This window comes from Passer montanus, unplaced genomic scaffold, assembly GCF_014805655.1.
Source record: "Passer montanus isolate IOZ18808 unplaced genomic scaffold, ASM1480565v1 scaffold55, whole genome shotgun sequence".
NCBI lineage: Eukaryota > Metazoa > Chordata > Aves > Passeriformes > Passeridae > Passer > Passer montanus.
In genome coordinates, this window is record NW_024370485.1 from 4255578 (window position 1) to 4270804 (window position 15227).

A 15227-nucleotide genomic window follows, 5' to 3' on the forward strand; every position below is an offset into this window, starting at 1 on the left:
CTGGCCTGACTCTGGTGGGTTTGTATCAGGTCTCAGATGCACATTATGCCATACAGTCATTGTTTCTGGTCTAGACCCTTCATGCAACAGCAAATACTTCCTTCTCAGGTTCTTTTTAGCCTCCAGACTCCCAAGAGAGTTGTCTCTCTAAAAGAGACAACAGATCTTCTTCTCCCTTGATTTTTCTCTCCTTCTCTGTCAACTAATGCTCATTTTAAACAGTGGCCCTACTTCATTAGCCTGCCTGTCTTGGGCCCTGATCCCAGTGCAATAGCCACTAAGCCCAGGTGACCAGATCAAGAGCAGCCCCGAGAAGCAGGAGGTCTTGGAGGTGTTGGAGGATGAGAAGCTTGACATAAGCCAGCAGTATGCTCTCACAGCCCTGAAAGCCAACCACATCCTGGGTTGCCTCCAAAGAAGTGTGGCCAGCAGGGCAATGGAGGGGATTCTGCCCATTTGCTCTGTTCTGGTGACCCCTCACCTGAAGCACTGCATCCAGCTCTGGGGGACCCAATGTCAGAAGGACATGGAGCTGTTAGAGCGAGTCCCAAGGAGGGCCTTGATAACCATCAGGAAGTTGAAACACCTCTCCTGTGAAGACAGGCTGAGAGTTGGGGTTGTTCAGCCTAGAAGGAGAGACCTTTTGGGACCTTCAAGCACCTAAAGGGTACTACAATAGAGTTTTGCAAGGACATGTAGTGATGCAGCAAAGGGGAATGGCTTTAAACTGAATAGGGGTGGATTTAAGTTACATACCAGGAAAATATCCTTTACTGTGGGGGTGGTGAGGTACAGGCACAGGCTGCCCAGAGGTGTGGATGTCCATGCCTGGCAGTGCTCAGTGTTGGATGGTGCTTTGAGCAGCTTGGTCTAGTGGAAGGTCTAGTCCCTTCTCATGGCAAGAGGTTTGGAACTTTGGTGACCTTTAAGGTCCCTTCCAATGCAAACTATTCTGTAATTGTGCAATCCGGATGCTTGTAGCCTGATTTGCTCCTGAAATACCACTCTTTTCTTTATGGGAGATTCCCAGCGCTCTGGCCTTGCCCTGTGGTATATCTCAGAGGTAATACCTATCTCTGTTTGATGGGAATTTCTGTCCTACTAGCATTACTTCATAATTGCTGTCATTGCAAGCAGACTCTTTTCCCAAGCAATGCTTCTCCAATCACACATGCAATTCACTTCCCAAAAGCATTGCTCCCCTTTTTTCAAGCTCCAGAGAGACAGCACCTTGAAGCTAATGTTAGATGCATCTTTATAAGTTCTATGTAAAGAATAGTGTCACATCTATGATGTGTATGATGCCTCTGTTTACTTTCACCAATATTACCTTCCACTCTATTATTCCCAAGCCTTTATCTTTGTGGGTTCCTGTGATTACAACTCTACATTTCATCTTTGATACAATAGCTTTTCTCTGTTTGTGTTAAAATCTCACTGTTGTTCCAAATTAATTTTTTTAGCCACCCGGCTTCTTTTTGTACAGTTCCTTTGCACTTTTTGGTATATTCAGGATCTTTGAGTTTAATACTGCTGACGTATTTAATCAATGCTTTTTTCTGTTTGCAACTAGTTCAAAGTTAGAGGTAGAGACACATAATGTAGCATGCAGTGATATTTTTGAAAGGAATTATTAGAACAGCTGAAAAACTGTTCTAATTTTGAGCATGCTGGTCTCAGTTTAATTTCTCAAAATCTCATTTCCAGTCCAAACAGTGCAAAGCAAAACATGTCACTGTCAATTAGCTATGACTGTGGTCCATCAATTCATTTCAGGTCTTGACATCTCTTTTAGTACATCCACAAGTCTCCATTTGTTGTTTGGTAAAATTTTGTGAGCCTCTGCTAAAAACCTTTAAAGCTGTGTCTGTTACATACATTTGCTTTCTCCTGTCCCACAAATGTCTGTTTCTGAGTGAAGCAAAGCATTATGTCCCATGAACCAGCCACTGGAGCACTCATCAGACAGTGTGCAGTGCTAATGCACTCCTGCGTTCACTTGCTCGTGGTGCTGGAAGGTTTCCCAAGAACCATTTCCTAGGTTGATCACATCTTCATTTTCCTTCCTGTGTCTTTCCTCCCAAAGCCATTCATACATCTGGCAGAAAGATCTTGAGCTATTAAACTGAAACTGAAGACAAAATTTATTTTACAAAACTGTCTGGGGCATGGTGTTCATGTTTCTGCTCACAGTGAACACACAAGTATTCCAGCTACCATTTTTACATGGATATTTATATGTGAATTATGTGGGGTTTTGAATGGCATTAGCTCAGGAGGTTTGTTTGTTTGTTCGTTTTCATTCATGCATGTTTAAGGACACATTTGCATTGTGGTAAGCAGATTTGGTAAATATATACTTGTCTGGATATGCAATTTATATAGCATATGCTACATGCCATAATCCTTGCAACCAGCAAATATTAGTTTACAGCCTGTGCTGATGTGCCTGTGCTGTTGTGCCCAGCTCATTAAGTTTAAGAGCTCAGGTCAGCTTCCACAGCCACTCCTAGCAATACTCTAAAAGGTATAGAAATTAAAACTCTTTTTCACTTTAGAAAGCAATTTGTGGAACTGAGCTGTGTAGAGGCACCTCGACCCATCCACAGGGATACAGCTTCTTCCCACTCCCTTCAAGTCCCACCATGCCATCCACAGCCATGTTCTGCCTGGTTACAGACACCTTTCAGAGTGCCCAGCCACAGGGAGACTCCTTCAACTTATATGTGTGCTCCAACCCTGCTACTGCTGTCATCTTTTTTACGTCACTTATTTGGCCTCTGTTAATTATTGAGCAAAACATTCAGTCAAAAGTCAGAATGCTTCTAGATGGTGAAATATAATACTCATATTTTTTGAATACCCAGAGTCATGGAAATCCCACTGACAATTTATAAGGAGGTAAATACAACACTGTCTTGCTAACAAGCACATTTGGGATTCTCCCCTGCAGGAGCCCTGCCTGCTTCACATTCCTCTCCAAAGGGAGAGCAATAGAATGTAGCAGTTTAAGGAAAAGACAGTGAGTATACTACAGACCAGTAGATTTAAATCACTGAAATAATAAATGTCTTAAGAGCAACAATTAAGATTTATATTCATGCTCATATTAAGCAACTACTGGGCTGCCCTCTCCAATTTGACATTACGTTAATGATAAGCTATCTAACAATTTATTAGCCTATTAAATTCCATCATTTTGGAGAAGGTCTCCTAGTTCTTTCTTTAAACTGGAAATACCATATGGCATCTGTAAAACAAAGTTTAAACCAAAGTTTTTTCCTGCTGATCACGGTATTTTCTGATACCTTGGAGTTAAGGCATTCTTTCACACCCCATGTCAACTGATTTGAACTGCAGCAGGAAAAAATTGTGGGTTTTTTACCAGGAAGATAAATCACCTAGTAAGAAGGTATAACAGTCCTTAAAGCCTTCCATTTATCTCTTTTGCCTCAGGACAATTAAAAAAAAAAGAAAAAAGATGCTTTAAAAATATTATTGGCAATTACAGAAAGCAAAGACATGGACATATACATGACTCCTAGCCTGTGCATCTTGAAATAAGTATCTACAAATAAGTTAGCAAACAATCTAACTGAAGCCAGACATTACTTTGCTTGCCTGAGTTTTAAAACAAACGTGGCTCCAAAAATTTCATTTTACACTAACAGTGTTCTGGGTCTCCAGCTTCTCCTTTTTAGCTACTACATTCTGTACATCTGTAGGACGGGGGTGGAGGACATGAGATAGTGTCAGCAAAATGTGCTACTGGAGACAGAGGCTATCATCTAACAAATCTAAAGAACTGCATCTGTGTTTTCTGTGCCAGTTCCACCATGGTTTGTGAAGGCTCCATCAGCCTGTTCAGCACATTTCCTCCAGACAAGAGCTGGCCATGGAGTATCTTGTGCAGCCTCGAGCAAGCACTTTTCTGTGTCAGTGCCCTGTGACCCCTGCCCTGACTGAGGACACAGGTGGGATGAGCTGGGCACCAGGAGCCGTGTTGGGTTTAGCCAGGACTGGTGGGGAATCTCCCACACATTGGTCCTTGTTACCCCAGCACTTATTTGGAAAAAACTAGCAGCAGGCTTTCCCTATTGGAAAGTTAAATGTGGGAAGAAGGAGGTAGTGTTTATTCACCCCAAAGGACCCCTCACCAGCTTAGACATAGCAATTCTTACAGCAGAGAAATTGAATAATTTCTGGGTGCAAAGTACTGGTGGAGTACTAAAGAGTGTGTAAAAACAAGTGTGGGTTTATGCCTACTTTTAAAACATTTGGGTGGATTCTTCCTTCTCCTCCCAGTGCATACACAACCTCCTTTTGGACAGGTCTACCCACACAAACAGAAAGAGACAGAGTGAACCATCTGGAATCTAATTTACTCTAGAAAGCTGTTGGACTGTGTCACTTTTACTGGGGTTAGGTGTGAGGAAGGGGATTTTTATTTTCACATTCCTCTGAAGGGTCCTTCATATCAATATTTTGGCAGTGTAAAGAGGCTGTCAGTGTTGGCACTGCACCCACTCTGAGATGCATTTATGCTTTCAGGATATTATAAAAGTGTCTAAGTAGAAATGAAAATTTGGGCTGTGTCTGTTTCTGACAGCACCATTTAGACTCCCAAGCTATGATCTCAGATTCTGTATTCAGTTAAATACTTGACTGTTGGATTTCAACAGACTTCAGCTATTAATTCCAGTAGATGTAAGGCAGGGATATGTTGAAAATCTGGACAGCTCTTTTACCTGGGGAATACTAATGTCTTTGGGAGCATTTCAGACCTTTAAGGATACAAATTAATCATGCACCAGACTGCTCTCATCTCCTGTCTCCCTGTAGAGCTTCCTCATTTGCCACTGGGGCCAATCATCCAGGAGAGAAAGCACATTTTCATGTTTGCATAGGACCTATCAGAGTGGTGGCCATAGCACTTAGAGTGTGGTATGCAGGCTCCATGCAACCCACAGCACAGGCAGCAGCAGCTGGACCAGGAGATGCCCAGGGTCGGACATGGGGAGAACCCTGAGAGGAGAAATGGCCCTGGCGAGTGTAGAGGGGTGTCCAAAATGGCAGCAAAGGAAAGAGGAACAGCAGCCAGGACAAAGCCTTGCTGTGGGGAAGATCTCTGCCATGGCATGTTGTTTATCCCTGCAGGCCTTGCCTGAATGTGGCCTGTGTGTGTAAGGTGTGATCTCCCTGGGTGATGTGCCCTTGCTACTCACAGCCATGGTGGGGTCAGTGATTTCTCCGGTTTGTCCACACAAGCCCACTCATTCCTGTAGCTAACACTGACATTTCTGTTGCTTCCAGCTGATTCAGTCTTTCTACGATTCCCTGTGCTGTGACAACAGGACAGCAGCCTGTTGAATCACCATCCCCAAAATCCCTGAAAGTGCTTTTTTCCTTAAGCATATTTTCACACTGCAAGCTACAGTACGGTCACAGCATGAGGAGGCAAATCCTTTTACATAGAAGAGGTAGAGAAGAAACTGGCCAACTCACAGGTGTTTCCCTGCTATTCAGAGCTTGCAGGCTCCAGGAGATGTGTTGTCTGACTAAAAAAGGTCTGTCTGCTCCAGGATGCCAGGCTCTTTAAAGCCCAGTAAGGACACTGTCCTCTGCCCACTGCATTTTCCCCATCCCAATAGATTCACACACCCCAAAGGTCCATTGAGAAGCAGCTGCCTGAAAGGAGCATAGAGGTTTTCTATCCTACAGAGGCCATGCTTGCTCACCACACAGTAGTTGCACGTTGCTAGAAGGATGTTTTCTTGTCTCTCTAGGACAACTTGTTCCCAAGAGTTGATAGTTTCTTGTAGTTCTTCTACAGGGACAATGCCCAGGAAGGTCATGGGAGTAGCTGCTGTTTGTGACACTGATGTAGCAAGTATTGGTAGGCAGTAGGTCATTGTCCAGCTTCTCACATTCTAAGAAGCTTGTGCCAAAGACAAACTCCAGCCATTTTCAAATTGCTATCTTTTTAATTTAACTCTTGACCCTAATTAGGGTCTTTTATAAAATGTCTTTTTGTAGTTATTGTTGTTTTGGGGGGCGAGCTAATAGCTGGTTGCTTTGCTGCTTCCAAACCAAATTTCTGCAATTTTCTGTGAAGTTGCAAATAGGAGAAAAAATGTCAGAAACTGATAGGAAAAGTTTAGGTTTCTAGCAGCCAGATGGAAAAATATGTTGAACACATGGTTCTCCCAAGTTTCGCAGAAAGTGCCACATGGTGGAGTACAATATGTGCTATGCATTTAACACTGAGAAACATTTGGGAATTTTTTTTCTATCGATGGCATGGCAATTCATAAAGGTACTGGAGAAGTGTGTGTAACAGCCTGTAAGCTTTTGAAAATTCAGTTTAGGCAAAGGACCAGTGTGCCAAATGACCACTTTCCTCTCTGAAATACCCTGCAGAGACAATGAGCTGGGGCAAGGTGTCTAACAGGGTATGTACCCTGGCAAGCTGCAGTTACATATGAAGCAATTTAACACCTCTAGTAAACATTTATAAACTGAGAAGTTATTCCCATATGGGGGATGATCTAACATTGTTTTTTTCACTAATATCTCCCCTCTCTTCACCTGCCTGTCCCTATCCTCATTTTTTTAATTGTTTTTTAAATTTTTCTTTTAGCAGGAAGTACAAAAGAGACAGTGGAGTGTGATGATTATGTATTTATTCTCAGTTACTTCCACCTCAGCTCCTGCTGCTAAACAGCTGCTTGGAGGCCTGCTTCTCCCCTTGGGGTTTGCTGATGTCCCAGATGAATAATGTTCCCCTTCACCTCCCCGGCAGCTGGCGCCCAGCCGACATGCAGGCAGGATGCTGACAGTTATCAGGAAAACATTTGGCATGCAGGCAGCTGCCAGAAAGAAAAAGTCACTCTGAGCAGACCAGGGTGGGGAGCATTCCAGATACTAAACTACTCCCTGACCCTTTTTGCATTTACAGTAATTATTTCCAATAAGGAATAAGCCACCAGGGTCTAGAGCACTCAATAATTAGTTAATCCAGGATTAAATACAAGAATGATTCAAAACTTTTGTACATTGTTTCAGTCTTGATCAGCTATTTTTTAATCAGTCCTGCCATAAGTTGTCTCCTTTCCACATGGGTTCTTACTAAGGCTTCTTCCAGAGAATGGCAATCATCCTAATGTCACCTCAAAGTTAGCAATGAGCATGGTGTTGGGCCAGATGGTTTCCAAAGATCCTCTCCAACCTAAATTACTCTGTGACTTTATTCTGTGATGTTGGAAAGTATCTGGATCACCTTCTGTAAAAGCTTAGGATCACAAGCATTTTGAAGGCAAGTTGGTGTTGGCAGGTGTGGTTGTTACTACCTTCAGGCTTTGTCTGAGTCCACATGCTTTTCCTTGTCAATGCCAATCTGTTTAGAAGTAAAATATACGGCAGACTTTTGAGACTGCCAGACTACAGTTCAGAGAGTGTGTGACGTGATTTAATGGTTAGCTGAGCATTGACCTGTGGCTGAGAAACAAATCAGAACATCTTCCAGGCTGTCCTCATCTGCCTACAGTGGTATTGGTCCTATTGCAGCTGTGATTCCTGGATCCTGCTGCTTTTGCTGCACTAATCTCCCACACCTCCCATGTTTTTTACTCAGCCATTCTCTAATATAATGTTAGGAAAAGAAAAAAAAAAAAAAAACCACAAACCAAACCCTGCTTCTCTCCTCCAGTATAGTAAGGAGAGATTATTCTTTATTCTATGTTGCTTTCTTTTGTTGATAAAACCAGTTCTGTGTTATCTTATTTATATAAGCAGTCACATTTGTTCTTTCTTTTAATAACTTCAGGCTTTATTAATATACTAATATAGCAGGCTTTATTTCTTTCTGTAGAAAATATGACATGAGATTTTGACTGAAATGACTTTTTTTCTTAGCGAATTTTCAACTTTACTAAAGCATCAAACAGAATGTTAAATCTAACACTGAGATAGGGGAAAATGTCATTGATTTCATATTAATTTTCAGTAATTTAATAACAATGCTATTAACACTGAAGCAACGCACAAAAAGATCTTGTTCCTATTTGTAAATGTCATTTTCTATTAGGTGTCAGACACCTGAGGCACTACATTTTTTGAGGGATTTTTTGCACTTCTTGGGCAAAAGTTGCATCCTCTTATGGCTTGGACTTGTGCCTCAGATGCTTCCCTGAAGGCTTCATTAATTGCCAGTAATGCAAAACTTGTTGTATCATTTTGTTAAATTATGCAGTTCTCTTCTTCTCTTTGTCATGCCAGATAGGAAAGGCTTTGGAAGGGAATTTAGTCAGAATGTCTTGATCCCTGGGAAGTATCTGAAAGCTGAATGAAGTCTCCTAGAACAATGGAGGGTAGCCAGAACCTGAAATGAGGATGCTCTCTTCAGTGTCCTAGGAAGATCTTTTTCTATTGACACAAAGGGCAAAGTGTCTTGTAAGACTGTCAGTCTTCTAAAAAGAGAACAGGAGAGCCCATCCTTCTCCAACAACACCAGGAAAAAGCTCTCTTACCCATCATGGTGCTGAAATGTAAAGCACCTTTTGGCTGCAAATGATTGTGCACAGTGGGACGGGTCATACAGAAGAATTTTGACAATCACAGAATTGGTTGGGAAAGACCTCTAAGAGCATTGATGCAACCATTAATGAGCACTGCCATTTTCACCACTAAATCACACCCCTAAGTGCCATATCCACACACCTTTTGAACAGTTCATGGGGTGGTGACTCAGCTACTTCCCTGGGCAGACTATCCCAATGTTTGATAACCCTTTCCATGAAGAAATTCTACCTGATATCCACTAAACCTCTCCTGGCACAACCTGAGGCCATTCCCTCTTGTTACCTGGGAGAAAAGGCCAATCCCCACCTCACTACAACACATTCCAGCACCTCATGTCTTTCTTTCAGTGAGGGACCCAACACTGAACACAGAATTTGAGGTGTGGCAGCCTCACCAGTGCTCAGCACAGGGACACAATGTAATGTGTTGATCACACTATTTCTGATGCAAATAGTGCATTCTTCTGTGTTCTTTCTTTTTGCCCTCAACTCTCTTTGTGCTTCAATGAGAAAAGCTGAAGGACCAGGAAGCAAGCCAGAGTTATGGCTATATGCAGAAACAAGAAATAGGAGGTCTCTTTAAGGCATGAAACCTCCCAGCAGGAATTGTTGTAATCATCTTCTCTACCACAAAGCAGGCTGGGGAGCTGCTTTCTGCACAGAAACGTTATTGGTTGTTATTCATTTTGCTGCTGATCTCCCATTCTCTGTACAGGCTCTGGTGCTCTTCAGCTGATGTTTATTCTCAGCTAGTCCCAGGCCTGGCACTCCACTGCCTTGTTCTCAGTATCCATGGGAACATTCACATTGTTCAACAGCTCAAAACAGGGATTCAGTGTCCACCTTCGCTTTAGAGATTCACTCCTCATCTGCTGCATGAGAGAGTGCCCTGCCTTCCTACAGGACACAGAGATTGAGAATAGGCTTTTCTACAATTACTTCTGTATTCTTGTGTCCATCGTCTAAGTGGAGAAACTCTTTCTTTGCCAGGATCTGAAAAGACAGGAGCTTTTTTCCTGAGCTTTTGGCTGGCAAAAGTAAAGCAAATGAAGGCAGTTTCCCAGCCACTCTGTGTCCTCCCCCTCTCAGAAAGCTGGATGAAGAGAGACGTGTCCGGAGTTCCTGCCTCTCCAGGCACCACAGCTGTTCAGTAACTCAGCACAGATACCAAACCCTGGTCCTAAGTAGCTGGTTAATCCTTCTTGGGGACCTGTGCCTGCCTCCAGGGTGCTTTCTACACAGCAAGTCCAGCAGAATGGAGCAGCTCAGATTTTCCAAAATTTGTATTCGCTTGCTGTTTCTCAGCAGGGGTCACCACTTGCCTCATCCCCATTGATACCAGGGAGGTCCATAAATCAGCTGCAATAGCACAGCGATAGCACAGCCCTCATGGTGCTCATTATGCATCTTGCTGCTGGAGGAAAGCACCACCTTTGGTGCCAAGTACATTAGAGAACATGCCTAGGTTTAAAAAACTCCATGGGAGGGAATCACAACATTTCTACAGCTTGGCCTCTTGCATCACAAAAGCTGAGCATGCTCCTCACGGTGTCTCAGGCGGGTGATAACAAAAGTCCAAGGTCAACAAACAAAATGAACAGCTTTCAAACAACAAAGCTGTGCTGGGGTTTGTGTACAGTGTTTGTTGCCACAATCTGGCCCAGAGTCACCATCTCACATTTCCCTGCCAGAATGATGGAAATATAAATAGGGGCTATAAACCCAAAGTATTTCCAGCTCATACATCCAAAGGATAGAAATTATAGTCTTTTAGCAAGGAAAATGTTGGAGGGTAGTGAGGTAATGGGACCTGGTTATAGAGCTCATTTCTCTGAAAATCTTTAATACAGCATGGAAATTTTTCAATGTCCTTGATGCAACCTCTCTTAACTTGTAAAATAATCCCTTCTTTCCGTGGAAAAGCCCCTTCCTTCGAGAATGAACTGCTGAGCACCATTTTGGGAACCATTTCTTTCCAGCTGCTGTTTCCAGATATTTTTGAATGGTTTTGAAGACAGAGTGTCAGCAAGGAATAAAATCTGGCTGCTTGAAAGATAATCCATTGCCTGTTGGCTTACCTAGAAAGGGCCTCACTTTTCTGTGCATTAGCTGAGGGCTGCTGCTGCTGAACCATAGGAGTCCAAGCTCCACTCTTGCTAAATAATATTCTGGAAGTCCATGCCATGAGCCACAGCAGCGTATGAGGGACTCTGCTCATTTGATTAATTACATTGCCATGCCTGCCCTGCACTTGTTGACTCCCAGCCATGAGAGCCTGGGATGTGCTGCGTATGTAGTAAACAGATTAAAGGGGGAATGTGTGTCAATGTATGGATGTGTATGAGAGCTTTTTGAAATCCTTTATGATCTTCCCACCCACTGGGCATTGCTTCAATACGGAGCTCAATCGTCAGGAAACAAACTTGCTCCCTCATCTGCGTTGCACATTGCAAAGAGCTTGCCAAGTATGGCCAAGTTTTTAGAAAGAAAAGAGAATCCCCCCACCAGTGAATTTATGACCCTTGGCTCTGCTTGTGGCTTGTTCCTGTGCATGCCTGAGTGACATGGAAACTGCAGAAAATCTGTTTGGCCTGTTTCTATGCTCTCACACTTGCAGCTACGTTGGATTTTTCCATTTTTATAAATGACTAGGGGGTTTTGTTGGGTTCATTACATTATAACACAAGCAATACACCATGAGAGGCCCAAGAGAAGAGCAACACCTGTTAGTGAAAAGAAAGGGGAAGGATGGAAAAGAAACAAGGAGTGGTAAGAAGTGCTTCTGGAGCATTTGAAAACAAAACACCATTCTCCTCATGTCTTCCAGGTCTTTCAAGCCAGATTTTGTCCTGATCCGCCAGCACGCCTACAGCATGGCCCTGGGGGAAGACTTCCGCAGCCTCATCATCGGCCTGCAGTACGGCGGCGTCCACACGGTCAACTCCCTCTACTCCATCTACAACTTCTGCAGCAAGCCCTGGGTGGTAAGTGATGATCCAGCCCTGCTGCCTGTCAGCACTGCAGAGGAGATCTCTGGCACCAATAGAAAGCCTAGCTTGCCTTCCAGGAGCTTCAAAGGAGTTGGTCTCTTTAGGTTAAAATCTAAACAACCTTAGGAATCCAGGTGGGAGCTGTTGGAGGAAAAAACCTACCAGCACTACTTCTTTACCAGCCTCTAGTTGTATCAAGGTGCTATTTCTTCACCCTGAGCAGGATGTTTCCCTTGTCCAGACTCAAAAGAATCACCAACAGCTGACAGTGCAGCAGCACCTAGATTTCTTGTAAGGCATGGGAAGGACCCACATGGGAAGAGGTAGAGAAAATCAGACCACTCAGAGTCAAATCAGCACACATGCAGAGTTTCTCAACAGTCCCAGAACTAAATGCAATATTATTATAAAGTGTTGGTTCATTGAACCTGAAACACTGGACATTGCAAAGATTTAGGCTGGGTCAGCTCCTGCTGAGGACAGGGCAGTGTTTTGATTTTGCACTGGAAGATCCCTTCTCCCATTCTTTAAATTTTGTCAAGTTCACAGGAAAATCTCAGAAAACCTTGACAAATATTATCATTGGATTTTCTTAGCCCCAAATCCCCAGACCATTTCTATGACCAGCTCCAAGGCAGCTGTAGCTTCAGAAGCAGGAGAGTTGGAGAGATAAGTTGACCATGAGCCACAAGAGTAAGGCTGGCCATGGCAGCACCTGCAAGAGGAAGTCAGATCCTGATACCATTTTGGAATTGGTGTATGGGTTTTCCAAGCAGCTTTGTCCCAAAATGTCTTCTCTGATCACTGATGCTTCTGAAATGGAAATTTTCCTGCATTCTTCAAAGCAGCAAACTACAGCTATATGGCTGTGAGAAGGAGATGGGGCTTTCCAATATGACATCATGGAAAACTTTTAGATGCATTTTCAGGAATTCCCTTACTCACTGAACAAATTGATCTTGGGCTGAGATGAAATTTTTATAGCAAATGATAACTATCTTCCTCATCACCTAATTAAGTGGGGTTTTATTTTTGTTTTTCTCCTTGGAGTAAATATCTTAGTGGTCCTCAGTATGTTGGTTGGTACTCAAGTCCAGATGAGGTCTCAGACTTTTATTTCCATGATTGGGCAGTGTTGGATTTAAGTAATTTCTTACTAAAATGGGCTGGTGTAATAAACAGTGTCTTTTCAGTTTTCACCCCTTTTACAACATTTGTGGGGTTTGTTGAGACCAAAAGAACCATCTTGTCTTTTCCAAAATTGCTGTCATGCAATAATCAGGGTGGTGAGAACAATCTCACTTTGCCATCTCTGTATAGGAGGTCAATGTACATTTGACCTCAGTTTCCATTCGATTTTTCATTTCCAGGCTCATTACCACACCTCCAAACTGTTTCTGACAGTTGGTCCTACACACAAGTGCATTGGCCCTGGTGACCAGACAAAAAGCCTCCACATTTACATTTACACTGCCTTTTGCTGACAGTCATGTAGTCCATTCCATTTGATTTTGGGGTCGAGTCATTCAGGGCTTAGTTGACACTTTGCAACTCATGCCTTGTAATTACGTTTCTGATAATGTGAAGGGGTCTTAAGATATGAAAGGCCTATTTTTAGGCATCTAAAATAAAAGAAAACAAACAAGCTTAGCACATTAAAAAAAAGGAAAATTAAAAAAAAAAAAAGCATTGCTGGAAAGGCAGCGAGGGAGAACTTGGCTCTGCCAGCAGCTTGGCTCTAGCTACACTGGGTCTGGTTGTGCCATGCTTTCCTCACAGGGAATACAGCTGGCACAGGCAGCCTTCCCAGAGGAGTCAAGGAAACCACTTGCAAACAATTTAAACAGGTTTGCAGAATGTCTCCTTTCCTTGCTGCCCCTGCACACGCATCACCCCCAAACCAGTCATTGTAATGTGCTCAGCAATCTAAGATTGCATTGAATGAGCAATGCTCAGATGGCATTTAAGCTCATGTAGAGATTGCAGTGGGGTATTTCAGGGCAAAAATCTTCACTGGCAGCAGAATCAGAAGATTTTGGTTTTGTGATAGCTGGGAAGTGAGAGATAGGGACACTTCGGTGCACGTTCCACTTTGATTGCAAAACAGGCATCTTGAAATAAGGGATCTGCATAACAAAGATTATTGGAAACATTTTGGATCTAGAAAACAGTTGAGATGCATGAAGAAATGAAATTAAATACCCCTGGGAAATATGCTTTTCACTCTCATTTTTTATTTTCTCCAAAAATGGTTCCATTTCATAGAAATGTTTATGATTTTGTGGAGGGAGATGAAATTGAGACTGCTTTTCCTTGGCAGTTTGCAACCAGTTTTATTCTCAGCAACTCTAATTGCAATCAGCTGAGTTTGGGTTTGAGTTTACTCAAACATGCAGCCCCATTTTTAATGACATTTGCCAGGTTTCCACTTCTGCCATACAAAAACTTCTTCAAATATTAAAACAGGCACAATTTGAATTGGATGTTTCTGAGAGAAAAGAAAAAGTATTCAGGGGGTCTCACACTTTGAGAGAAACATCTAAGAAATCTAAGATTATCCCAGAACTATTGAGAAATAATACTACGAGTGCACTAAGCACAATGCTTCAATGACCAATAATAATTTTTGTGTTAGAATTCTAAGTTGCAGTCCAAAATACAGTGGGAAGAATGCTCAGAGTAGTACTCACAGTGCATGCAGGTAGTTGCAAAGCAACTTTTGCATCTGTAAGGCAGCAGAAAACATGAAGTTTTTCTGAGAGTCCCCTCCTGAGTCCAGGGACTCCTGGCCAAACTGTTATCGACTGTCAAGGGATATAGGCTCCCTGATGACCCAGGCACTTTCAAAATGTGTGAAAGGCCTTAAGGTGCTCTGAATGGATCTTCTTATTTCTCTGTAAAGACTCCCTGCATGTAACTCTGATCTCCAAACAGTCAGGCCAAGGCATTTCCCTTGCCTGCGTGTTCCAGGTACCTAAAACCAGGCTGTGCTGCTCTGCCTTGCCCTATGTGTTATCTGTGGTCTGGATGCAATCTCACTAAAACCAGTGGAAGGCCAGAAAGCCAGAACTGCTGCCAGCATGTGGAAGGTGTGGTTATATCTAGCAGAGCTACTGACAACAACGTTCCTACCCTTCTGCATGGGGAGATGTTACTTGAGCTCTGTTATCAGGTATCTCAGAGGCTGCTGCACCACCTAACGTGGGAGTCTTTGTCAATGTCCTGTCCCAAACAACTGGTAAAAAAAGAGAAAATGGGAGGGAACTGTCCCATGAGGGGCAATACCAAAGTCGGACCTTTTTGCAGGCTTGGCCCAGTGACGAGGCCCCCAGATGTCTGAATCTCTCATCTGAAACACTTGCTATTTCAGCAACAGCCAAGAGCTGTATGCTTCAAAAGGAACATGTCATAAAGTTGTCTATCAGCTGCACAGTTGTTCCAGTTATTTTGTTTGAGCTGTTTTCCCAGGATAACTGTACATTGCCTCAGCATCACGGTGTCCATGGTTCACCAGGGCTGCGTGCAGACACAGCAAGGGGCATGGGCTGTTCTCAGTCAGAGTGTTTTTTCTTCTCTCCCTGTCTCTGGCTCATTGTGTTTAACTTTTAAGCCCTGTTTGCTCACCTTGCTAGTCAAAACAGGGCTTTATTTTTCTTTT

At 43.0% G+C, this 15227-nt stretch overlaps 1 protein-coding gene across 1 annotated transcript in view; it reads left to right on the forward strand.

The window, feature by feature from the left end:
* Nucleotides 1-15227, forward strand: part of SYN3 (synapsin III) — a 196978-nt gene that overhangs the window by 47059 nt on the left and 134692 nt on the right. Inside the window, exon 7 of the mRNA XM_039725534.1 lies at nucleotides 11407-11563. Within this exon, the coding sequence (XP_039581468.1) occupies nucleotides 11407-11563 (157 nt within the window). The remainder of the gene's footprint in view (nucleotides 1-11406; nucleotides 11564-15227) is intronic.